The sequence below is a fragment of the Corvus cornix genome, chromosome 20 (assembly GCF_000738735.6).
Source record: "Corvus cornix cornix isolate S_Up_H32 chromosome 20, ASM73873v5, whole genome shotgun sequence".
Classification (NCBI taxonomy): Eukaryota; Metazoa; Chordata; class Aves; order Passeriformes; family Corvidae; genus Corvus; species Corvus cornix.
Genome location: NC_046349.1, coordinates 7,664,611 through 7,690,335, shown reverse-complemented (window position 1 = coordinate 7,690,335; position 25,725 = coordinate 7,664,611). Strand labels below are relative to the sequence as shown.

General features: G+C 54.7%; 1 protein-coding gene across 1 annotated transcript; it reads left to right on the top strand.

Moving 5' to 3' along the window:
• The first annotated feature begins 15,043 nt into the window (after positions 1-15,043).
• FKBP1A (FKBP prolyl isomerase 1A) lies at positions 15,044-24,228 on the top strand. The gene is made up of 5 exons (XM_039563209.1): positions 15,044-15,170; positions 15,279-15,327; positions 21,239-21,351; positions 22,071-22,223; positions 23,202-24,228. Exons 1-4 carry the CDS (start codon positions 15,144-15,146, stop codon positions 22,197-22,199), a joined length of 318 nt encoding a protein of 105 aa, XP_039419143.1. The 5' UTR covers positions 15,044-15,143; the 3' UTR covers positions 22,200-22,223; positions 23,202-24,228.
• Positions 24,229-25,725: the final 1,497 nt, after the last annotated feature.

Below are 25,725 nucleotides of genomic sequence, written 5' to 3'. Positions count from 1 at the left end.
CAGCGTTTGACCCTTTCTAATAACAGCTGCCATCTGGTCTCGGATTTTGGATCATGTTCATGAGGGTGTCTCCTCTTTGGGTTGTTCTGCGAGCAGATTTCCTGTGCTGAGCTGTCTTCTGCTAAATGAGGTTCAACCTCTCAGCAGCATTTTTAAAGATTAATTTTTGTGACAGGAGAGCTTGGGGTTCACCTGCCTGTGCATCACTTTCTGGTGTATGTTATGACCAGTGAGTAACCGGTGTGAACAGTGCAGAGGGAACTGAGAAAGGGAATTTCCCTCGGAGCTAAATAGAGTCACAACTGCCTTGTGGAGTTCTTGTGTCCTGATTTTCACATGTGCCATTTTGGGGACTTGGGACAACATCTTCCAGAGTGCTGGACAGGATGTACCGCTAGACCCAGAAAGAAAGTTTATCTAACAGAAAGGGTGCAATTACTTGTCTCCTGCTTCTGCCTTTGTTAGCCAGGGGCATCAGAGCACTGAGGTGGTGCCCAGCTGGTGTCCGTGGTCCTTGGATGGGGCCGTGTTGGTGCCTCCAAATTCAATGAGCGTTGGCAGCCAGACAGCAACTCCTCCAGCTGCTGATCCCAAGGTTTTGCTGTGCTCACCGATGGGAAGTTTCACACCCAGCTGTGTTGCCAGTTCTCTCCTTGCCGCTGGGAGGGAAAGGGGATAAACCCAGGGGCTCAGGGACTTTTCTCTGCCTTAAAGAGGAAATTTTCCTTGGAGCCGGAGGGTGGCAGTGCTGCAGAAAAGCCGCTCTGCCTCGAAGGCTTCTTGGAGGAGCTCTGCCGACTCCTGCTGGGAGCTGCACCTTGTGCTCCGGTGTGTCCGTGAGCACCTCTGGGACACCGCTGCCGGCTCCTCCTGCCTCTGATTCTCTCCTTGGTTTTTGTAAGTAATGAGCAGTGCTCATCTCCTGGTGAGCTGCTCAGCTCTGCCCCACTGCCCGACGGAGTGCTGAGGTGAGATCAGTGACCAAGGTAGATCTGCCTTCTTCCAAAGCTGACAGAAGAGCCCGTGGAACCAATTGGAAGTGACATACATGCAATCACCTATATTAAACTGTCTCCTTCTGTGAGCTGGTGAAGTGTTTCGCTATAAAATAAAATAAGCTCTAAAGCAAAAATGATAAGCTAATTAACAAGAAAGGATAATACACCAGAACAGGAAAAAAAAGAGTGAAGGAAAGAGACACCGTGATTTTGTGAAGAAAATCACCATGTCACTTGCACAGTCCCATCCCTGGAAGACTTCAAGGTCAGGTTGGACAGGGCTTGGAGCAACCTGATCTAGTGAAAACTGTCCCTGCCTGTGGCAGGGGATTGGAACAAGATGAGCTTTAACATCCCTTCCAACCCAAACCACTCCTTGGTTCCATGATTCTGTTTGATGGTGTGGCCCTGCAGTAGAGAAACCCTTATTTCTGACACTCCTGTAGTTTTTGATGATTAGTGAGTTTGACTTCCTCTCAAGTAAAATCTCTTGCCTTTGCCATTCCATTTCTGTGTTCTAACAAAGTCACAGGCCCAGACTGGGCTTTTCTAAAACTGATATTTATGCTCATAAAAAAGTCTTTTTTTTTCCCTTTGCCTGAGAAGTGTTTCCCTGCAAAATTTTCTTTTTTTCATTGATCATTCTCCCACAAGGAGGTTGTGCCTGTCTTCCTGGCCTTTCACACCCCAGTGTTAAAGCAGTGCTCCACATCTCACATGAAAACTCAACTTCTTCTCAATTTCTGAGTAAGATACAGCCCAGTTTCAGGACTGCACTGTTCTATCTGGAGCTGATGTCTTTCACTGTATCCCACTGTTTTCTCCAAATGCTGAATTTTAACAGTTTTCCTTAGTTGGGTAATTGTAGGACTTCCTGGGATTTTTTTCTTTCATATGCAGTTCTTTGTTTCCTCTTCTTTCTTTTCACATGTCCTCGTTGCTGAGGTTTAGTTCCTGTGTTTTCTGATAGCATTTCACACCATTTCCTGGGAACTTTGCTTCCCCCTCTGTAATGCTGCTTTTGCTGTGGGATGTTTCCTGATCTGTGTTTCTTACAGGCTCAGTGCTCTGCTTACCTCAGGAGGTTCTGCTATCCCAGGGCCACAAAGCTTTTCAGTGATCCTGGTGTAGGAACACCCATTTCTAGGTGTATCTGTACCTTTAGCTGCCTGTTCAAGTAAAACAAAATTAACAACACAAAGCATCAAGTTTTGATTGGCTTGTTTTGGCCACAAACTCAACTAGCTCAGCTGGCAGATAAATGGAAGCAGCATAAAGCATATGGAGAAAGAAATCCCAGTGGGCACAACAGCACTACTAGAGGATGACTGGAAATTTAGGCCTTTTTTTTGTCTTGTCTTGTTGCTTTTTGTTATAATCAGTTATATTTAATTTAGGCTTTGCATCTCATTGTTGGACAACCCTACATCCTTCCAGAAGGAAAAAGGGACCTTCTGCTTCTTGGGCAGGTCTTCAGCTCCCTGTGTCTTTACTTAGAGGAGTGATTAAAAGGATGTCAGTCTGCTCCTGGGATGTTCTCTGGAAGTTCAGTCAGGAGGTTTTCTTTTGAAAGCAGCACTGCCTTACAGATCCTTTGTTACCAACAAAAAGCACCTTGAATTGATGTTCCTTCTGAATCTGTAGTTAGGTTGGAAAATGTGCTCAGGGGATTGGTGTCACAGTCACGTAAAACAAGGTGCTGTGGGGTTCTTCAAAGCCCAGCACCACGAGGGGAGGAGCTGTGATACCTGTGTTAATCCTTGGGCAGGAGCTGCTGTCTGTGCGGGAGTTTGCTCCTCGAGGCACCTGCATGAAGGATTGCTGGGTTGTGAAAGCAAGAGAGAGCCAGCCCCTTACTGCTTCTGAATGGCCTTGTTGGTGAACCAGATGGAGACTGGTACTCTTAAATGAGAGATTTAATTAAGCAATGAAGTTCCTTTTCTCACCAGGTTGTGGGTTTCCATTGGTGCTTGTGTGGTAAACGTGGCATCCTCCAAGGCAGGGTGTCTGACAGCCACTCCAGGCAGGGCTGGGAGCCGGAGCCCGCATTTCTCGGCTGTACCTGCTGCCAGGAGTGCTTTCCTGGCATCCCAGCTGCATCCCCATGAAAGAAAAGCCTGACAGCTCCTCTCATGCTGGGAGACTTAGAGCAGACTTCTCTGAGCTGTGTGTTTCTGCACCTGTCCTGCAGGCACACGTACACAAATGCACACATTGCTGCTCTGGCTGGTCTGAGGAGAATCAGCCATGGCACACGGTCACTGAATCCTGCACAGCTGGGTCTCCTCACCTTCGTCCTTGTGAACGAGGTACCACTGCTCTGCCAGCTTTATGGTGTGCTTTGGGCAGTTTCATTTCACCTCAGGAAGGAAAAAAGACTAAAGTTATTTGATGTCTGCTGAGAGTTCAGCTGCAAGTCTCTTCCTTGCTCAGGTAAGTGGTGCACGTGCTGTGCCACGTGGCATGACCACACATGGCTGGCACGATGGCCCTGGGAGCTGGTGGAGTGTGTCACTGTGGATCACCTGGGGACTTCCATGGGTTCCAGAGTGCTGAGTGGGCTCCTAAGGCAGCACTGATGGAGAGCTAAACAAACACACCCCGTCTAACCAAGGGAGCAGCTCACTGCAGGTGCAGGCCAGGTGATGGGGCTGCCAGAATCCTGCAGGATTCCACAGAAATGGGAGGTGAAATCCTTTCTGCTTACCTGTGAGCAGTTTTTCCAAACGAGTCCCATGTTTCCCAATTACACAGGTGTACAGAGAGTAGTACAATCCTAATGATGCCATAGGCCCTTATCTTTCACAGCTGAACAGCTCCAGTGTCAAGCACCTCTCGATTTACTAATTTATCATTTTGTGACTTATTTTCTACATTCCTAAATGCTTATCTTATTTACTGTTCTGTCTTGTCTGTACTGAGTCTGTCAGTCCCAGCGCTGGGAGTTCCTGAATAGATTCCAGATGTCCTTATTTACTCAGGTACATTTCATGACTCCTCCTTAAATTAACTCTTTAATGGCTTATGAGGCCTACAGTGCCAACAGCTTCTCTCCTGCCTCATCCATTTTGGTGGCTGTTAAGTCCTGGCTCCTGTTCCACCAAGAGAAGGCAGCTGTGCTAAGGGGAACCCAAGAGCCTCTGGCCATGCCAACAGCAGTGAAGGAGAGGTAAACCTTTGGAGGACTTGTTGGTGGAACACATCCAAATGCTGCCACTTGCTTCTGTGGCAAAAAAACCCCATCCCCATTTGCTGCCTTTAGACTTTTTATTTTATTTGTTTTCAGTGGGGTTTCCTTGCCTGAGCAGCCCATGTCTAGGTCACAGTGCCCTGAGAAAGCCCTGTCCAGCCAGCATGGCTTGGGTGGAAGCTGCTGGTATCACACATTCTTGGGCCCTGGGCTGACTGGACAAGGAAGATCTTATGGTTCTGCAGTGGAGAAGAGGGTTCTGGGGAAGTTCCTTTGCAGTGAGTAATTCCAACGAGACCTTGTTTCTTAAGCTGCAGAGCTTTCGTTTCTCTGAACATTTTGCTGAGTATCTGCAACAGAATACAGGGCGTGGCTGCTGTGTTGATGAGTATTTTCCCTTTTCTCTCAAAGCATATTTTTAAGCAACTGATAGAAAAACATCAGTTAATGATGGAAGAGGCATCATCCTTTCACTCCAGCCACTTGGTGAGATTTCAGGCCTTGGCACACAGTGTTACTGGAAAGCTCACTGCTTGCAGCAAGCCACCCAGTGTACAGCAGTGAGTAACACTGAGACTGGTGCTTTTCACCAAAATCTGCCTTTCCAGCGCCAAGCTGAGCCCTGCTGTCATGCAGGGGTGGCCTGTGACCTCCCCATGCTGCTCTAGCAATCGTGACATCCTGTCGAGCCCCAGCGGGTGAAGCTGCCTCCTGTGAGGCACTGAGGGCACGACAGAGGATTTGGGAGGAGCTGAGCAGGCAGGAATAAAGCTTCCCTGTGCTGGGGATAATTGTGCACTGACTTAGCCAGGGAGCCAGAGCTACTCAGCTGCTTGGAGAGGTAACTGCTGGTCAGCTCTTTGCTTTCTAGTCTGTGAGCAGCAAATGCAGCTCTGTGCACCTGGGGAGTAAGTGAGTGCCAAAGAGCCAGAGGATTAAGTGCTGAGTACAATTTCCAAAGTACCTTGCGTCTGTCCAAATGTAATTGTGTGGTGAGTGGGTACAAAATGGCCTAGGAAAAAAAAATAAAAATCAGGATTTGATATTTCTTTTTGAGTTTCCCCTTTTCTCTTGAATGGGGAGAAATGTATTTTGCTTTCTTACAGAGAATTATGCCAAGATATGCTGGTGGGAGATGGGGATTTGGATCCCACCGCACTGGCTGTGGTCCAGCGTGAGTGATATTTGTTATCTGGGATGTTAGTAAAACAGCAGTGAGGAGAGATGCCACTGACTCACTTGTGCTGTGCCTTATTAACCAAGTTCTGACTCAGCCTGTGAAATTCAGGTGGTTTAGATTAACCCCCACTGGACAAGGCAAGGCTGAGCTGAAGATGACATATTGCAATGAACCTTGCAGGAAGGGTGCTCAGTTCCCCTTGGATACAGGATGTGGTACACAGACACTAACACAGATTGAATGCTCCCACTGGGAGCAGGGAGAGGGTTTTGCCTCTGTTCTTCTGCCTTGGCTGCTGCAGAGAAGTCCAGTCTTGGAGACTGAGGCAGGATCTGCTTTTAAAGAGCTGCCCCATGGGATTAGATGTGCCAAACAGATTACTAGCGGGCACAGTGGTGGTGCCATCCCTCCCTGCCAGCCTTTTCCAGTGCCTTCTGTCCTCCGAAGCCAATTTCTCCCTTTGCTGTGCTTTGCCCAGCACTTGCAGCAGAGCTGGCTGTGAGCTGTGAGCACGGCTGCCTTGGGAACGCCGCTGCTCCCACACAGCCAGTGCCAAGGAACTGGGCTCCCACCGCTCTTCATCAAGGAGTAATTTTTGGTTTGTGATTCTGAGACTGGTGGGTGCTCTGGGTTACAAAATGACTGTGAAAGGGAACTGAAATGCACTTTTCTTGTCACCAGGTTAAAACACTGTGTGAGGTCTATACTGCTGTGGGAGATCTCTTGGGAGCTCACAGGCTGAAGGAGGCTGGAAATTGCAGATCTTCCAATATAAAGGAAAAATGTATCCATGTGTCCACATGGATGTATCCACGCTCCCCATGCTCACTGACCTTGTCCTGGGACTTTGCAAAAGCGCCTGCAGTAACAGGACAAGGGGTAATGGCTTCACAGTGACAGAGGGCAGAGTCAGATGGGATATTTGTAAGAAATGCTTCCCTGTGAGAGTGGTGAGTCTCTGGCAGCCAGAGAAGTTGTGGCTGCCCCATCCCTGGAAGTGTCCAAGGCCAGGCTGGACAGCACTTGGAGCAACCTGGTCTAGTGGAAGGTGCCCCTGCCTGTGGCAGGGGGTTGGAACAAGATGAGCTTTAAGGTCCCTTCCAACCCAAACCATTCTGTAATTCTGTCAATGAGGAGCCCAAGCTGGGTTCCAGGTCTTCTTTGGGAGAGAAGGCCTTTTGTTGGAAGTGATCTGCAGCAAAGACCTGCCTGTTCCTACTGCCCTCTCCCTGCCTGTTGCTGCCACTCTGCCTGCCTGCTCTGGGTTTCACACAATGGTTCTTTGCAGCTGGTGGCTGCTGGTGCTGAGGCAGGAGTGCTGGGCTGGCTCCAGCGTGCTCCAGTAGCGCTCTGGAGCTCAGGCAAAGGACTTCTTCCCCACATCCCTGAGATCTCTTTATCTGGACACAGCTTGACCTTTGAAGAGCAGTAGATTTCTCCACTCGACTGCAGAAAGCCTGGGAACTACTGTCCCGAGCATGTGCTGCACTGTGAGCCCTGACAGGGTTCCTGCCTCTGTGGGCAGGGTCTGGCCACACTCCTCCCGCAGGGCAGGTCATTTCCCCTCCATAGCCCCCGCTGGGGCCTCCCAGATGCTGTACCTTCACTTGTCAAATCTCCAGCCAGCTCCAAGCTGCATTTGCAGCACGCTACTTGATGTGCAAGGCAGGATCTTCCTCACCCTGGACAAGGAAGGCTCGTGCAGGATGCGGCCGTGTCTGCCGTCACGCTTCCAGGCATCACGAAGATGCTGAGCTGCACAGGTCAACCCAAGGAGCCCTCCCAGAGAGGAGAGTGGTCTGCAGGGAGGTAAGATCAGTGTCCCAGGCTGCTGCTTCCTCACATGCAGAGGCGCATTTCACACGTGCAGCTCACCCTCGCGAGTGCGCTCGCCCACGCGGAGCCTGCCCGGCTCGAGCCGCAGGCTGTGGGGGTGGTTTGAAGTGTTTATGACTCAGGCTCGAGAACACATTGTTAAAGCAAAGCTCTGCGTTGTGGTGTTGTTGCTGACTTTCAAGTGAAACGGGCAGAGCCGTGCAGAGCGCTGTCCTACCTGCTGAGAGCATCAAGGGAACAAAAGCTACCGCAAAGCCGTGCAGCCCTGAGAAATGCCTTTGTAATTTTAGAAACACAACTGCTGTGGAAATAAGATGTTGTATGAGTAAGTGCTCCTCTGTGGTGCAAACCTAATGCCTCAGCCATTCCCGCAGGACAAGGCTTTTTAGATCGCATGCCTGCTGTTTGGAATACAAGGGATCTGACTCTTGCTGTGGGTTGTAAAAGGCGGAAAGTAAACTGGGACCAGAAGCTGAGAGGCAGGAACAGGCTGATACTCTGCTCCCCTGGGTGTGCAGGGAGAAGCTGGGCCCTCCAGCCTGGTGGGCAGAGCAGCGCCAGTGCTTTTTCCATGGCATGGGCTGTGGAGGAGTTATTGCTAATTGCTGCATGAGGGAAATTCATTCAGTGCCTTCTGGAATGCTGCTTTTTTGGGATTCTGCCCCTGATTTTGTACACTGCTCCCTAGTACCATTACAGTGAAGGTCTGTCATCCCTCAAGGGTAGCTGTCATCTCGACTGATATTAGTGGCACAGTGAGCTGTCCCCAGCCCAACCAAACCAGAGAACTGGCAGGCTGCCCCCTCACCCTAAAAGAGATGAGGGAAGTGGGAATTTGAAGCATTCCTTGATTCAGTTTCCTGGTTCCCCAGCTGTCCATGTGATGCTGCAACCTGTCCCTCAGCCCAGCCTCTTGCACAGCAGCCCTGTGCCCAGTTGTTCATCCCTCCTCACTCTCTGCAGGGCTCTTCTGCAGGAGCTCCCAGCCTTTTACAGCCATCTCTGGACCGTGCCTGGGGTGGCTGTGTACTCCACAAGGCAAGGGAGCCTTTTGCATCTTTCCAGAAGGTGCTGTGGATTTTCTGAGTGCAGGACAGAGCCTACCTGCTGCACTGGAGCTGCTTGGGGATCGGGAAAGCCAAAACGTGGTGTGATCAAGAACCTGAGGTGCTCATGAGCCTGTCAGCCCTGAGCATCATCCCAGGTGGCCTGTGCTGAGAGGGGAGGTCACCCCTGGTCTGCACTGTCCTGACAGAATGGCCTGGGGACAGGTCTGCTCATAGGAGAGCGAGTGTCACCAAGGTCACACGCTGCTCCAGCCGAGCCCAGACAAGCTGTCTGCTCTCAATGTGGCCTCACCCTGTATCCCACAGGATACTTCTGGTCTTGTTCGATGCTGAGGTGTTTCACACTAGACAGCAAATTCAGTTTGGGGCTGAGGGGAAGTCAGTGCTGTGGTTGCTTCTGGGAACTTGCCAGATACTTGAGGATTGGCGTGGTGTTTACTGAAGTTAACCACAGCCAAATAAAAGAGAGGTTTTGCCATTAGCCCTTTTCCTGCATGCTGAAACATTCCTTGTGCTTCCCCTGCTGATCTATAGAAATCCCCCGGGCTCTGGTCTTTGCAGTCTCTCTCCTCGCTGCTTCCATTACAGTCACATTAAGCCTGATGCAATTTGTACTTTTTAACGTTACAGAACTTGAACTGCTGGATTGTGGTTCAATAGAACAGGAAAGGACAATGTCAGAGCTCAGCAGAGCATTGTGCCTCAGTTAGATCTGTGTCTCATTCGTTAGCAACCTCTCATCTCCTGCAAATATGCCTTGAGGAGAATCAGGGCAAACACCAGAGATGTGACCCTGTTGACAAGACAAGCCTAAGAGGAGCAAATGACACAGATGCTCACTGATCAGCTTTTGCCTTGGAGCTCTGGCTGGTGGAGGAGTGGGTGTGGGATCAGAGAAAGCTTTGGTTTGGAAGGGACCTTAATGCTTATCTCATTCCAACACCCTGCCATGGGCAGGGGCACCTTCCACACCAGACTGTGCCAAGCCCCACCCAACCTGGCCTTGAACAATTCCAGGGATGGGGCATCAACAGCTTCCCTGTGCCAGTGCCTCACCACCCTCAAACACTGGGTTAGAGCAGGAAAAGAGGCTGCCAGCGTGCCTGGTCCCTCAGAGCTGCTCTGCAAGAGACCCTGAAGGCTCATGAACATGGAACGCTGCCAAGAAGGACCTCAGGATCCAGGCTAAGCCCAAGGGAGGGTTGTGTGTAAGAAGCACTGCACCCTGACCACTGAGATTCCAGCAGTTGGGGAAGCACCCCACAGCACTGCCCAGCTGACCAGCTTGCTTGTGGGTGTCAGGTGGAGCAATGTCCAGCCAAGAATAGGTACGTTTGTCATGGGGGTTATGACATCACTCGGGGTTTAAATCATCCTTGGAGATGAGCAGCAGCTATGGTTTAGCTGTCAGCCAGAGGTGTGTATAATTTCTAAGGTGGGATTGTTTCCTGGAGTTTCGGCTGCAGCAGAAGCCAGGGCTACTCTCTGCACAAAGGCTTGCTCTGTTGCTGGACCATTCCCTACCAGATTACAGGCAATGCCCTGGAGTTTTTCTTCCAGACCTTCCTGCTGGATATTGTGCAGGCGAGTGGCCACATGAGATGGGGTTATCCGCAAAGGGGTTCAGCAGTCTGGGACAAAGGTAGAGTTTGGTAGGGTAGCTGAAAGCCATCGGAAATGCATTCAAACTGGATCAAAATCACATCATTGTAAACACTGGTGGTGGAGGGGTCACTTCAACACTTGGAGGGGTGTCCAGGGAATGCAGATGAAATGCTGGCTGGAATGAGCTGCATCGTGCTGCTGCTCACAGTCTTTCCACAGGACTTCTTTCCCTTTCAAACTGTTGTTTCCTTTGTCCCCCCTGGCTGGAGCCATTCCACACCTCTTTGATCATTTCCCTTGAAGAGACTGGGATGCAGTCTGCTATTGGCTTCCTGGTCAGCAAGAGCCCAAGGAGAAAATACGGCAAAAAGCTGGTCCCATGGTGAATGTCCATGAAGAAACCTCAGGAGGGTTTTGCTGTGTTTAAATTCCTTGAGTGGTAGCACAAGGAGGCAGCTGGGACACTCCACTGGGAGGTGAGGTTTTCAAGGGATTCAGTGCTGTGAGACGCCAGTGTGGTGGGACATATGCAGTCAGTTGTGCCAGCAGCTCTTCTCCAGGCTCTAAGTAGGGGCAGATCTTGCATGCAGAGGGTCACTGCTGCCCCAGGGTTCTGCTGCAGGGCAAGGACTTGAAGCAGTTAATAAGCAAGAGAGTAAGAGATGTTAGAAACTCGGACATTACGTTTTCTCTCAAATGTTTGTGTTTCCTCTCACAGATCTTGATCTGGCAGTAGCTGGGCTGTGGTTTGGGGGCTGGGGAAGTGGTTGTGTTGTGTAGCTCAGCTTGTGCAAGGAGCAGTGTGACCACCTTATCTGAGGGTCGCATCTGGCCAGCTCTGCTTCCTCCCCAGGGCTGCTCCAAGCTCTGTGCTGTCTGGGGTGCTCTGCTGCGGCGTGGTGTGATCCCACCCTGCCTCCCTGCAATTCCTGTAGCACCTGTTCAGGTACAGCTCCTTCCAGACTGTAAGGAACATGGTGCCTGGGGCTGACTGTCTCACACACCATCCTGTGCTGCAACGGATGGGGCACAGCCAGCTGGGGAGTCCCAGAGAAGGGACCTGGAACAGAGCCTGAGAGAGCTGCAGCTGGGGAGTATGAGGGATGGATGCAGTCTGAAGCCATAGCCTATTGTCCTACCCCTGCCTGACTTCCCACCAGGTTTCATGAGTGCTTGTGCTCCTTGTAACCCACGTCAGGCAGAGTGCGGCAGCTGGGAATAAACCCGGGCTGGAGAGGCTGCGTTCATCAAGACACGGATTTGCTGCACTGTCAGGATGTGCTGCTATGGGGGAAAGTCGTTCCTTCCTGTTGCTTCCTGTTCCCTGTCCCAAAGGTCTGGTTTGTATCCCAAACCCCTCCCTCTCTCAGCTGGCAGGCACGGGGAGGGGGTCCTGCTGCAGCCCCAGTCCTGCCACCTCACCAGAACTTTTTCCAGGGGTTGGCCTGGCAGGTCCTGAACAGATCTGGGCAAGGCAGGTCCATGCTTTCCTTTAGACTGCAGTGCTGGGAGGAAGAGCCCCCACCAGCCCCAGAGCAGCACTGAGACACCAGGGTGTGGAGGTGTCACTTAGCTTGGTGGGAACACAAGCACAGCAAACACAGGGGTTGTTTTTGAGAGGAAACTATTTTTGACCAGTTTTTAGGGAAAATACTGCCAAGATAGTGGATGTCTTTGTGCTCAGACTGCCCTTTCACAGGGAAAGGTTTAGAATTTCTTTGAACAAAGGTGAAGTTGAAGCCAGCAGTGGGTTAATGCATGAGCAGAAACAACACCTGGTAGCAGGGGGGTGGGAGTCAGGTCTGTCCACCTGCCTGGGCCATGTCACCTGAGTCACTTCTGGGAAAACAGGAGAGAATGGGGTGTGCTGCCTCCGGTCAGCAGCTGAGAGGGGTTGGCAGCTTGTCCATGATTTTGGCAGGTTGGGAGGCTATGGCAGAAGTGTCAAATGACTATCAAGAAGGGCTGAACTTTTAAATCATAGCCCATAGCTACATCTCCCACAGCAGCATCTTTGAGAGCTGCTGGCACCCCCACATCTCTCCTGGCAACAGTGAGGGGGCAGTGGGGGGAGAGGGGGAAATCAGCCATCCCAGGGCTGTAGCGCTGGGCTGGGCTCAGCCTTGTGCAGAGGCAGAGAGGGAGGCTGGTTATTTTTAGGGCTGGAGCTGGATCTGACCGTAGGCTGACCTTGCAGCTCTCCAGTCTGGTGCACATTGGCAGAATTTGAGCAAATTGCTTCCCAGTTGTGAGATGAATTAATGCAAAGCCTTAAGTCTCATGGTGCAACACTGTGATCCATGGGGCGATGGTGTTTGAGAGCGGTGTCAGGATGGTCACAGCAGCCCTGGTTCAAAACCATTTCTCTGATGCACAAGGAACGTCACGTTTTTCTCTTTTTTACCTTTATTGTTGTTTAGTTTTCTGGAGTGTGAAGGCTCTTCCTTGGGATCACCTGGCTCATCCTGGTCAGGTGTTGGGATGCACTGCACTCTGCCACTGCCTCGCTTCCAGTCTGGCTGCCTCTGGATTTAGGAACAGTACAGGGGCAGGGTCACCGCCCTGCTCCTGCTGGCCACACTATTGCTCATCCAAGCCAGGTGCCATTGGCCTTGTTGCCCACCTGAGCACACACTGGCTCATGTTCAGCTGCTGTTATTCAGAACCCCCAGGTCTCTTCCCAGATTTCCAGCCACTTTGTCCCAAGCCTGGAGCACTGCATGTAGTTGCTGTGACCTGAGGGCAGGACCTAGCACTTGTCCTTGTTAAATCTCATACCTCTGGCCTTGGACCATCGATTCAGCCTGCCCTGATCCTCTGTGGATCCGTCCTGCCCTCCAGCAAATCCGCAGCTGCTGGTGTGTGTGGTGCCTGCCAGCCCACTGCTGCCTGGGGTGGTGCTTCTGCTGCTCAAATAATGTCCCTTTTATTTTTTACAGTATTAAATCTGAATGGTCATGCTTGTCCCTCTTGGTATTTCTGACTTTGTGAGTTCTATCAGCGGATGATCCAGAGGGCAGGGAGTGACTGGGGCAGAATTCACTAGTTTTCAAGACTTTGTGCTTTCTCCAGAGTTTAGGCAGCAGAGTCTGACCTGAACCTGTCCTGGGTCTGACCAGCTGGACCCTGACCCTGAGCAGTGAGGGGTTGGTCAAACCTGGCTGAGCTCCTTGCCCCTGTTGAAACACTGCTTGTTGCAGTGACCTTGCTGCTGGTAAGATGAGCAGCTTATACCACGGAGTTAAAAAAAACCAAACCAAAACACCCCACCCAGAGTGAGAGCTGCTGTGCCTGACGTGTGCAAGCGTGCCTGTGCCAGCGAGGCAAGGGCTCCAGCATGGGCTTACATCCAGCAGCATTTTCCCCTTTCAGATCCTTGTTTATCACTAGTTCTTGCTGGGAGAGCAGGCCCAGCTCTCGGCAAAGACAGCATTAATAAGTAGGGATGAGAACATGCCCCTTTTCCTACCCTGTGGTTTTTCACCTTGACTCAGGGCCTCACACATCTGCCCTGCTGATGTGGAAAGTCAGGGACTGCCAGCACCATTGGTGTGCTGGAGCTTTAATATAAAACATAATGCTATGGCATCAAACAAGAAAAAAACCCACCCTTGGTATTTCAGTATTTAAAAGATACAAGCAAGGGACAAAAGCAATTAAAACTTGTTTCATGCTATTATCTGTTATTTTAAGAATCTCCTCCTCTTGTGTCCCATTTTAATGCACTTGCTGAGAATCCTGGCTTTTTATTAGTCTCTTGGTTGTCCTTGGAACTTCACTGTTCCCTTGTGGAGGCTCAAGTTCACCTCCTTGAAGTAAAGAAATAGGACGCTTTGAGGCAAAAATCCTGCGCCTGGAGTGATTCTTTTTTTGACCAAAAAAGAAAATAGTTGCTGCTGTTGCCAGAAAAAAGTCCTTTTGATTGTTCAAACCTGCATCTCTTCTGCTGAGCCTGTCCCAGCGATGCAGGGCCAGCACTGACCTCCATCTGCACAGTGGGGAGCAGCATTAATCACAGAATCATTACAGTTAGAAAAGACACTTAAGATCATCAAGTCCCAGCATGACCAAGGCCACCACTAAACCATGTCCCCAAGTGCCACATCCACGTCTTCTAAATTCCTTGAGGAATGATGACTCCACTGCTCTGAGCAGCCTGCACCAGTGTCTGATCAGCCTTTTGAATAAAATTTCCTCAATATCCAGCCTAAACCTCCTCTTAGCACAACTTGAGGCATTTTTTCTTGTCCTGTCCCTTGTTCCCTGGGAGCAGAGCCTGACCCCCACCTGGCTGCACCCTCCTGTCAGGGAGTTGTAGGGAACAAGGAGGCACTGAGCTTCCTTTTCTCCAGTGCGAGCCTCCCCCAGCTCCCTCAGTGGCTGCTGGTGCTCCAGACCCTTTCCCAGCTCCATTCCCTTCCCTGGACACGCTCCAGCTTCTCAGTGTCCTTCTTGAAGTGAGGTGCCCAGAACTGATGCCAGGACTCGAGGTGCCTCAGCAGTACCGAGCACGGGGGACGGGCACTGCTCCGGTTCTGCTGGCCACACTGGGGAGGGCACAAGCCAGGATGCTGCTGGCCTTTGCCCTTGGGGTTCTCAAGGAGCCCTGGATCTGCACTGCGGCCTTTACTGTGTCCAGTTCGGAGGAACAAGGGACAGGACGAGAGGACATGGTCTTAGGATGCACCAGGGGAGGTTTAGGTTGGACATTACGTGAAATTCCTTCACAAAAAAGGTGATTAGACCTTGGAATGGGCTGCCCAGCAAGGCGGTGGAGTCACCATCCCTGAAGGTGTTTAAGGAAAGACTGGACGCGGCGCTCCGTGCCCTGCTCTAGTTGACAGGGTGGTGTTGGGTCACAGGTTGAACTCGCTCATCTCAGAGGCCTTTTCCAAACTAACCGATTCCGTGTCTCTGTGCTGGGCCACGCACACCGCAGCCGTGCGGGCTGGAAATGGCCATAAAGGGGCAAAGCCCGCAGGGCCCCGCGCCCAGGGGTCCCTCGGGCCGGGCCTCCGTTCCCCCGGCAACGGCGCGGTGCCGAGATGGCGGCGGGGCGGGAGATGGCGGCGGCCAGGGGCGGCACTGCCGGGCGGGATCTATGGAAGTGACGGGCGGGCTCCATGGCGGGGCGGGCGGGCTCTATGCGAACTGACGGGCGGGCTTTATGGCGGTGACCGTCGCGGCTGCGCACACGCGGGCCCCTCCTCCGTCCGGGCTGCGGGCGCTGCGGCGTGCGAGGGGCACCGGCACCGGCATGGGCGTGCATGTGGAGACCATCGCCCCCGGCGACGGTGAGCCGCGGCGAGGCCCGCTCCCCCCCACCCCTTCTCCCTGCCCTCCCCGCGGGTCCCGGTGCGGTCCCGGTGGCCGCGGGGTGACGGCGGCCTGTCTCCCCGCAGGGCGGACGGTTCCCCAAGCGCGGCCAGACCTGCGTGGTGCACTACACGGGTGAGTGCGGGCGGCCCCGACAGCCCGGGAGCGGAGGGCGGGAGGGTCGGACCGGCCCGGAGACCGAGGGAGCGGGGGCCTGCCGCCCCCCCCCCGCCCCGGCTGCCTGCGGGGGACCCGGCCCCGGCGGCTCGGATGGGGCGCGCGGCGTCCACGGGGGAAGAGGGTCCGGGCCGCCACGGGGGCCTTTCCCGGGGACGCGGATGAGCCCCAGGGTGGGGATGGGGGTCCTGTCGGTGCCCCGTGGCCGTGGGGAGGCCCTGTTGTCCCCGTCTCTCCCGCAGCCTTATCAATGGAGGGGCCTTTCTCACACGTATCCAGCCTTCTTTTTGGGGTGCACCGGGAACAACCCAGAGGGACCCCAGGGTGCAGGCGGGGGGCACCCCGGATAGAACCCTGGGGGATCCCAGGGCAGGCCGAGACCCGCGGGCTGTGGGGCGGCCGAGCCCGAGCCCTCTGGGGCTCTGATGAGTTACCCCCCGGGAGCTTTGGGGTCCGCTTCTTCAGAGCGGGGTCCCTCTTGGCACAGCTCCCTGCAGGAGTGCAGTCGTCCTCCCCAGTCATGCCCCAGCCTCTTCTCCCTTCTGGGGTGACACCAGGGGTACCCGTGGGGCCACCCCAGACCTGCATCCTGGGTTTTTTGGGGGGACCCTGGTGCGGGTAACCAGGGCGCTGTTTGGTGGTCAGGGTAGTGCTTCGATGAGGGGTTGCCCCAAAGGCAGGGAGGGTCATGTCCTCCCGCAGCCTTCTGCGAGCTGGAGGGGAAAAACGCCAACCTTGGGACCCCAAAAAATGCTTTGGGAGTCACTCTGGAGGCTCTTGTCCCCCTCGGCTGCCTTTTGTACAGCGTTGGCTCATCGGGGTGGTAAAAATGAGTTAACAACTCATTTGTGACTGTTTTTGCTAATAACCAATTCCCCTTCCTGCCCCAGTGTTTTCCGCCTGCCCGTGCTCCCCTTGGGGGGGCTGGGGGTGCCCCTCTCTGCGGAGCGGGGCCTGGCCTGCCGGGAGGGCTCGGCGGGCATCCAGCCCATCTGCTGCTCCTCCATCCTCCCCATCCTTCCCGTTCCCTCGTCAGCAGGGAGAGGAAGCAGCTTGGTCTGCCCGGCCGCCCCGTTTCCTCTGCCGTGGAAGAACAAAGAGAGGCTGGCAGGCAGTCAAGTGGCTCCCGGTGGGCCAGTCCTGCCGCCTGCCAGCCCTCTCGGCTCCCAACCCTATGGCTCCCTGCGCCGGCTCTCTCCTCCTGCGGCGCTGCTGGAGCTTGGCTACTCTCCCCAACTCTGTCCCCCACCCCGGCAGATCTGCTTGGGGGTCACCACATCCTGTCCCCAAGTCACGGTGTTTCAGGCAAAGTGCTACGTGGTGACTTGCTCACAACGGACCCTCCCCAGCAGCAGCGATCTGCTGCGCCTGGGAGGGGTTCTCTAATTTCCTTTATTTTATTTTTTTGTTATTACTGTCTCCATTTGTCCTTTATCCCCACCCCCGTTCCGTCTGCAGGCAGCTCCTGCCCCCCCGCCTCAGCAGGCAGCAGGAATCAAACACCTCCAGGCCCTGATGCCATTTCCCTGCGTCGGCAGCGCAGTTCCTGCAGCCAGCCCTGCCAGAGACAGGAGCGGGTTTGCTCATGGAAGCTCTTACCCAAACTGTTGCATTCCGGCCCGGTTGCAGCGCTCGCTGATCCGAGAGCAGCATCAGGGGTGGTGGCAGAGTGCAGTGCTGGAGGTGCTGAGCTCCAGGACTCCTTCCAGAGCCCTGCGTTGGCTCTGTCCCTGGCTGCCCTTTGCTCCAGTGCTGGGGAGATCCAGCCTGTGGTGTGCGGGAGGCAGCTCTCGCTGCACTGGGTTATGGATGCACAGTGGTTTGGGTAAAAACCACTTGGGGACAAAACAGTGATCCAAGGGTGAGGGACTGTGGGGGGCCAGCTTGGTCAGCCAGTGGCTGGGGGTGCTGCTTCTGTCTGTGCCCAAGCTCCTGCTCCATGGGGCATGGCCCTGCCAAGAGCATCCCAGGATGGACAGACAGCCCTGGTGTGGAAGGGCAGTGCAGAGGAAAGAGGTGGAGAGAAGAGCAACCTCTGGGCCTCCTCCTTGGAGATGGCAGTTTCTTATGCTGGGGTTGCAGAGATGGAAATGTATGGGGGGAGCTGGTGGAATTGGACCTGTTGCCCCTCCTTCCTTCCAGGTCTTGGGTCTCTTTTTGGAGAGCTCATCCATGGGGTGTCTGAAAGAGCCTTGGATGTGAAATCTGCTACGTAGGGCTCTTAAAGGAACTAAATCAAGGGTAAAGTTCCCTGATGTGCACGGTGTGTTCAGGATTGCTTGCAGCAACTGGCATGGGATGGAAGGGAGTGTGGGAGTGAATCAGTGGGGAGAGGATGTGGGTTGGGGGCCAACAGAGCTGAGCCCCCCTGAGTCAGAGCAGGGAGCAGAGTGGGGTGCTGTACAGTTGGGGGTCCTGCAGTGCTCTTGCCAGGGGGATCTGTTGTGTGGGGAGACTGTGGGCACCCCACTGCACTTCGGGAGGGGAAATGAGGGTGCATGGTTAATTCTGGGGAGTGCCAGGACAGGAGCAAGTCTGATACGGATTGGCCAAATGGGTTTGCCTGAGTGGCAAAGCACACTCAGCATGTGGGGTCTCTGAGGCAGGTGGGCTTGGAGCAGAGAGGGATACTGGGGAAAACTGCCTTTCTCCAGCAGGATAGCACTGAGGGGACTGCTGTCCTCCCTAGCATCTGTGCATGACCCCTGGGGCAATGGTGCTGCTCGTGATGCTCTGGGTGTTGCTCTCGTTGCTCTCCCGCTGCTCAGCAAGTGCCCTGCCATTGTCAGGTGTTTCCTCCCAAGGTGTGCGACTGCCGGTCCACGGCTGTGGCAGCTGTGGGAGCTCAGTGCCATCTCCTGCAGTCCCTTCCCTGCCTGCATTGGGGTCCTCTGTCCTGCCAGGCCTCAAGAATGGTGGGCTGTGGGTGATGATGGGGTGGGCTTGGTGATGGGGAGTGCTGGTGGGGGCAGGATTGAACCTCATGCAGGCATCCCTGCCCTGAGCAGGGGTTTGGAGCATGCTGGGTATTCCAGGGCTTCTGGGAAGGGTTTTCCATCTTGTCCCAGCTGGAGCAGAGGTGCCTGCCCCACTGCTCTGGTCTCTTCCTGCCTCTCCTAGGGAGGCTGGCTCTGTGCCAGAGCCCCTGGGCAATGGCCTTGCCAAGGATCAGCACCCCGGAGGGGATGGAGGGGGTGCGGGTGGGGCTCTGCACCCCCGGCAGAACCCGACCCGGCAGGTTTGTCCCAGGGCTGACTCTGCCTGCTCCAGCACTGCTCTCTGCCGCCTCTGCCCGCCCAGGGGGGCCCGGAGCCAAGTCGCACGTTGCAGCCGGCATCTCCCAGCTCCTGCCTGCCAAGTGTGGCAGAGACCTGGCAGGGCCACACTGCCCAGCTGGGGCTGGGGCTGTGCTCCAGAGCCCCCACTCTATCCCATGGCTGCTGCAGCCTCGACCATAGTGCTCCCTGCTCTTCCTCACTGTGATTCCCTGGGACCCCTTGGGGTCTGTACAGCCCAGCTGGGATCTCAGGGGGGCTCAAATCCTTCAGGGTGGGAGCCAGGGCAAGTGGGTCTCCATAATCCACCTCTGTGGGCTCTGCCCTCCTAGCAGGACTGGAGGTGACAAGCATGGAGCCCTGTCAGGGGCTTGGATGAGCTGGGATGTGCCAGGGGCTGTCTGCTGCTCCTGGGGCTCTGCTGGGGCTGCTGCTTTTGCCAGAGGATGCTTTGCCTTCATAATAGCTTTAAGATCTCGTTATCTCCTTGCTCAGGGATGGCAGGGATGAGCAAATGGTTGCTCATACTTGTCCAGGGCTGGAGAAATCTCCCAGGAGGCTTGCAGGCAGAGGAAGTGCCTGAGATGAGGATGCCGTCTCCGAAGCATTGGAGCCTCTTTGTTTTACCCACTGGCATGATGGGGGAGCATGGCAGCCCCATGCTGGGGAGCAGGGACACACTCCCACGTATGACCTTCTCCATCCTGGTCTGGGAGAGCTGAGTGATTGATCCCTCAGGCTGCTGCAACCACCATAGTCCATCAGTCCCTCTCTTCTGCAGCCAGGGAGCTGCCAGCTTTGAAATGCTTCCTGAGGCTGGATTGGGACAGGTGAGATTGGCAGCAGGGTCAGGCAGCGCCGTCCACTCCTGTGCAAGGTTGGCAGCATCTCCTGCACTGCCGCTGATGCCTCTGCATTCCCCTGGTCAGGACATCAAATGGGATGCACTCCTGCAGGCTATGGATGCCCCAGGAGCATCCTGGTAGTCCCTGCTTGCTGTGACGAGCAGGGGGTTGTGCTGCTTGGCCCCCAGGATTTGTCCTTGGTGGGTGTCCAGGGAGAAGGGTGGCAGAGAGCTGTCCCCTCTGTCCTTCCTCAGCCACCCCGGCTCGTTGCAGCGCCGGAGGGCTCAGAGCCGACTCGGGGTCAGCTGGGGCCGCAGCCAGGCAGCGCTGCTGGTGCCAGCCGGCATGGCCTGCCCTGTGTCCCTGCTGCCAGGCGGGAGGAAGGCCAGCGAGGAGCAGTGCCAGACAGGGCTGGAAGCATGTTCAGCGACAAGAGGTTTATCCTGGAAGGAGGAAATGAGAGAACTCCAGATTTACTATTCCAAAGTCCAGGGCTACAGCGTGACCGGCTGAGCTGACGCTCGACACCCTGGAGAAGGGATTTTTGGCTGTCTGTTAAACAAAAAACTTAATTCTACTCCCTGAGAGGAGCCCACAGGTCTCGGTGCTTGCTGCCCCTGCAAAAGTGATGTATTTTCTCCCATTCCCTTCTTTCCATTCAGCATTTCCCATCCCTGTGGCTGCTGGTCCCTGTGTACCATTCCCTCTGGTCACAGTGCAAGCAGGGGCTGAGATCCCCCATCCCATCTTTTTCACAGACACATTTTCCCTTGCACACATGCCCTGGCAAAGGGAAGTCAAACTGCCCCATGCCTTCCTGAGGAAGTTTGGTTTTTCAAGACTGTAAAGCAGTTTCCAGTCAGGATAACAGGTTTTTCAGGCTTATTTGGGAAGTGAAGAAGTGAAAAGCATTTGGAAGAGAGTTTAATTTTGCTCTTATCACGCAGGGTTTATTGTACAGGGCACTGGCTGTGTTAATGCAGAGCTGGAGCTGCCTTACAGGAGCTGACTGGTGGAGTTACTGCTCCTATAAGGCAGCGTCAGCTCCAAGATTCCCCAAGAAGGTCAGGCAGGGAGCAAGGGAGGGGAGGAAATTCCTCCTTAGCTCATGTTGGGGAGTTATATTTAGCTGTGGGGATATCAGCCTGGCTCATGCTGGGGAATGAGGGCTGCCCCATGCACACGCATCCAGCACTTGGTGCTGCCTCTCCCCATCGTCATTCCTGGGTCCAGGAGGGATTTGGCTTAGATCAGCAGCTCACAGCTGGGCACAGGCAGGGCTGGAGGCCGGTCACAGCCTCCAGATGGGGCTCTGGAGTGTCATCAGTGTTTTGGGTACCTGAAGGGGGAAGCCTGACAAGGAGTGAGAGGCGTGTTTTCTGGTGGGATGGGAAGCACAAGGTCAGATCCTGCTGCCTGATAAACGGCTGACGGTAGTGCTGCAAGATGGGCAAGATTTTCTTCTTCCATCCCTCTGCTTCCCTGTCAGTCCTTGGTTCTGGCCCAGAGGAGCACTTCTCTTTGGGCCAAAACAGTTAAGAATCATCCTTCCCTGCCCTAGGATGGGTGATGCCCTGGGGATTGCCTTCCTGTACAGGTATTTCCCAGGGAAAAGGAGGATGAGCTGAGACACATCTTTGACTCAGAGCCATGTGACTGTCACCTGCTCGAGCTGCCAGGTCACAGCATCTCATGTTGGTGCGTGTGGCTCTGTCCCTGTATTACCATCATCTCCATCTCTCTCCCCAGGTATGCTGGAGGATGGGAAGAAGTTCGATTCCTCCCGCGACAGGAACAAGCCGTTCAAGTTTGTGATGGGCAAGCAGGAGGTGATCCGCGGCTGGGAGGAAGGAGTTGCTCAGGTGCCCGGAGCTCCTCCGCCTCGCGCTCCCCATGCCAGGCTGTGCTGTGCCGGGAGCTTCAGCGTGGGCAGGAATCAGTGTGCATGCAGCTTGTTCCCTATTTTATTATTTTTTTATTTTATTCCCCTGTTCCACCCCCTCGGCGCTGGGAGGTGTGGGTGTGAATATCACCTTCTGCATTGCCACCTGCCAGCTGGCAGGAATGGAGCCGGGCCAGGCCCCAGCAACACCTACGGCACGTTGGTGACTCAGCGGTGACATTTCTGCACTGAGTCAGCTCTGGAGGAGCACGGCGGGAGCGCTCAGGCCTCCCGGGCTCCGGAGCCCACGCGGAGGGAGGGCTGGTGGGCACAGCGCAGCTCCAGGCTGTGATCCCACGCTGTGGGCACGGCACAGCTTCGGCTCCTGCCCGCGTGACACCGCTCACTCTGTGCCACACTGGCAACACAAACACAAGGATGCTGGTGGCAGGAGGAATGGCCTGGCATTCCCTGCCTTCCCTCATGTGAAGGACGTCTCAAGCCCTGCTCCTTTTCCAGCCTGTGCTGCCTACCTTTTCCCTCTGACAATCTTCCCGTTCCTCTGGTTTGTGCAGCCTGGGTCCTTGTTCTTGCCCAGTGTAGGGAAAGCAGTGGGGACAGATATGTGTCCCTCCTCTGTCACTCAACTGGCAGTTGTGCCCATCTCCTGACATCCCTGTGTTTCTGTCCCTGCCCCAGATGAGTGTTGGTCAGCGGGCAAAGATGACCATCTCTCCAGATTACGCCTATGGCTCTACTGGCCACCCAGGGATCATCCCACCAAACGCCACTCTAATTTTTGACGTGGAGCTCATGAAATTGGAATGACCCATCCCAGCACCCTGTCCTTGGGTAAGGAGGGGCAGCTTCTGGCAGGGACTGTGTGGACTGGGGACAGCTCAAGGCCCCAGTGTTTGATCTTGGGGTGGTGTGGAGAGGTGGGATGGGAGCGAGAGGGAGGGAGCGGGCGGTAGTGGGGAATATGAGAAGGACGAGGTAGGTCTCTAGCTGTGGGTAGAAGTTGCTCTTGGGAGTCTGGTGAGCTGGGGTTCAGATCACTGCAGCGGTAAATGCAAATTTCCCAGCCTGGCAGAGCGGGTTCACGTCATGGAGGTGTTGCGGTGCCAATTGTTTGTGCCTTGGGTTCTGAGTGTTGTTACTGCACCCCCGCCTGCCTCTCATGCTGCCAGGGCATAGGGCTGATGGTGTGGGCAGGAGGCTGTGAGTATGACCCAAGGGTTGGAGCACTCCTGCTATGGAGATGGGCTGAGAGTTGGAGTTGCTCAGCCTGGACAAGAGAAGGCTCTGGGGAAACCTTGGAGGACCTTCCAGAGCCTAAAGGGGCTCCAAGAGAGGTGGAGAGGGACTTTACACAAGGCAGAATGGCTTCACACTGACAGAGGGCAAGGTTAGATTGGATAGTAGGAAGAAATTCTTCCCTGTGAGGGTGGAGAGGCCCTGTCATAGGCTGTCTAGAGAAATTGTGGGTGCCCCATCTCTGGAAGTATCCAAGGCCAGGTTGGATGGGGCTTGGAGCACCCTGGTCCAGTGGAAGGTGTGCCTGTCCTGGCACACCTGTGCCAGGATGCTGGAACAAGATGGGTCTTTAAGGTCCTTTCCAACCCAGCCCATTCTGTGATTCTGTGGGGTGTGTGGTCCCCATGGTGTGGGCAGGGTGGGGCTGTGCTCCCCCCTGTGATCACTTGGGGCTTGACTGCTGCCCTGAGGGCCTGGTGTGGTTTGTGTGGAGGCTGCCATGCCCTGGGCACGTTCCCTCCTCCTCTGCTGGGCAGACAGCTCTGTCACGCTGCCTCTCCTCTCTCCCCACAGGTTTGGCACATGGAGGAATCCAGAATCTCAGCTTCAAGAAGAGTGCACATGACTTTGTATGGAGCTTTTCCTGATAGTCCACTACACTCATTGTATAACCTTACACCTTGATTGAATGCCTTTGGTCACTAAGCTTTGCGTCTGACTCTTCCTCCTTGTATCGTGTTTTTATGTCTTTTTAAACTATACGCCGTAAACCTCAACTCTTTTTGGGTCAAGTTCTTAATCTTATTTTTGTTCCAGGTGTAGACTACGTTTTCCCAGTAGCACGCATATGGGCTGACCTTAGATAGGAGTCATTTGAACAAAAGGAACCCTGTTAGTTACTCGTTTTGGTGCAGATTTATGGTGTTTTCAAACCAGAAATTGCTGCTGCTGCAAAAGCCATAGCAGAGTGAGGTTGTCGAGGCTGAAGGGATGCAGAGAGCAAGGTAGCACTAGGATTGTTTATAGGAGTTCTGCCTGGAATGGGACAGCAAGGGAGCCTGGCCTTTCCCTGCTCCCCCAGCAGCATCACTGTGGGCATTGTGGGTTTGCTCTGGGGAAGGAGGGCTGCTCTGCTCCTGCTTCACCCTGCCATCTCACAGTGGGCCTGCCTTCCCCTCCAGACCACTTTTGGATTTAGGGAGTTGGGTTTCCACCTGAGCTCCACTACACCCTGAAAATCCCATAGCATGGAGCTTTCTTTAAAGAAAAAGGAAAACTGGACAAAGGGAAGGTGCTGTCTGCAGGGGAGGTGGTGAGGGCTCAACTCAACAAAAATGCCCCTGTCCTCCTTCCCCATGGAAAGGAGCCATCAGCCCCCTGTTGTCCCCGCTCTGAGCACACCTGCCCGTTCTCTCCTGCCACCTGATGCTGGTCATCGCTGCTTGCCTGGTGTCACAGGACGCATAGTGTCCCCTGTGCCCCCTCCCTCTGCCCTGCCCAGTCCATTGGTAACAAATTCCCGCCGGTCACTTCCTTCTCCGCCGCACAAAGGTATCCAGTTTATGATCGCAATAAAAACGCTTTATGCTGGCTTTTCTCAGCCCTGTGTCCTGGAGGTTTTTCCCTCGCCCATCTGTCGCTCAGCACAGCAGGGGCTGGGCTGGGCTCATGGGGTGCCGTGGGTGCTGTGTAGGGTGCTTTGGGTGCTGCTCTGGGCTTGTAGGGTGCTGTGCCAGGCTCATTGGGTGCTGTGGGTGCCGTGCCAGCTCATGGGGTGCTGTGCCAGGGTTGTTGTGCTGTGCTGCTGTGCCTTAATATGAGGCTCAGGTGCTTGGCCCTGGGAGCACAGTGGGATGCCTGGGGCTCCTGTGCTCTGTGGGGTGGTGATGGTGGCCCGCTGGAATTTGCATAATTAATTGCCTCACCACAACCTGTTAAGCGTTGTGCCCTTGTGGCTGTGACTCAGTCCAGACTGGAAGCATGAAGGGCAGATGGATGCATGTTCCCAGGGTCCTTGCAGCTCCAGGGAACCCTGTGCATACATCTCCCTGGATTTATTTCAGTCCTTTTTGAAAGCTGGACATGGTACATGGGGCACAGCACATCACCTGCTTTGGGCTTCGCTGCTGCAGCTGTGGGCGTTGTGTGTGTAGGACCTGCTTGGGCACCACTGTGGGCCAGTGCCTGGCTCCTCTGCTTACAACCTTTGATCAGTGTGCCATGGCTGATAACACAGCCACGATCGATAACACAGCCTGGCCCAGCTGCCAAGCAAAGTTTGTGTGTAATGGGTCCTGGAGGGAGCAGCTCAGCTGCTGGGATGCATCCAGGAACAATGGTGCTTGCACAGGGCTGTGCAGGAATTAGCACTGCCCTTAATTGCTGCTCAATTAAGCAGAACAGGAGCTTGTGGGGCACCAGCACCCTGCCGTGTCCTTTGCTGTGGCCGTTTCTGGGTGGAAGCTTGAGTCCAGTTTGAGTTTCTCTTCCTGCAAAGCTGTTTGCTTTAATTATTAACCCGTGCCAGGCAGTGCCGTGGCTTCTGGCTGGGGCTAAGCCAGGGCAGGGGGGAGGCTGGGGGAAGCCCCCTGCCCTTGGGCCCTCAGCCCCTGCATGGCTCCTGCAGCACCCACGAATGCAGGTGGGGCGTGGGTCCTTCCAGCTGTGGTTTTGTGGGGATGAGGGTTTCAGGGAACAAACAGACTCCAGGGAACAATCCTCTCTGTCTGTGCAGGACTCTCCCTGCTGCTGGCGTTCAGGCTGTTGTTCTTGTCCTGGGCTGGTCAAGGCAGCCGGGCACCATCCAGCTAAAAATAACACCAGTAAATAAAACACTTCCTCCTGGCCTGGCACGCTGGAGCGGAGGCACAAGGAGCTGGGACGTGCCTGGCTGTGGCTCCACGGTGGGACTGGCCCCGTGCCGGGGAGCTCTGGGCCAGTGCCACCAGCTCCAGGCCTGCCCAAGCACCCTCAGCACCCCCCTGCCCGGCTCATGGGGCCACAGTGGCCCAGGCATCCCCACTGCCAACAGCAGAATGTCACCAGTGCGTGCTGGAGGGCTGGATCCCCAGGTGACATGGTGATGGCCCATGGCAGC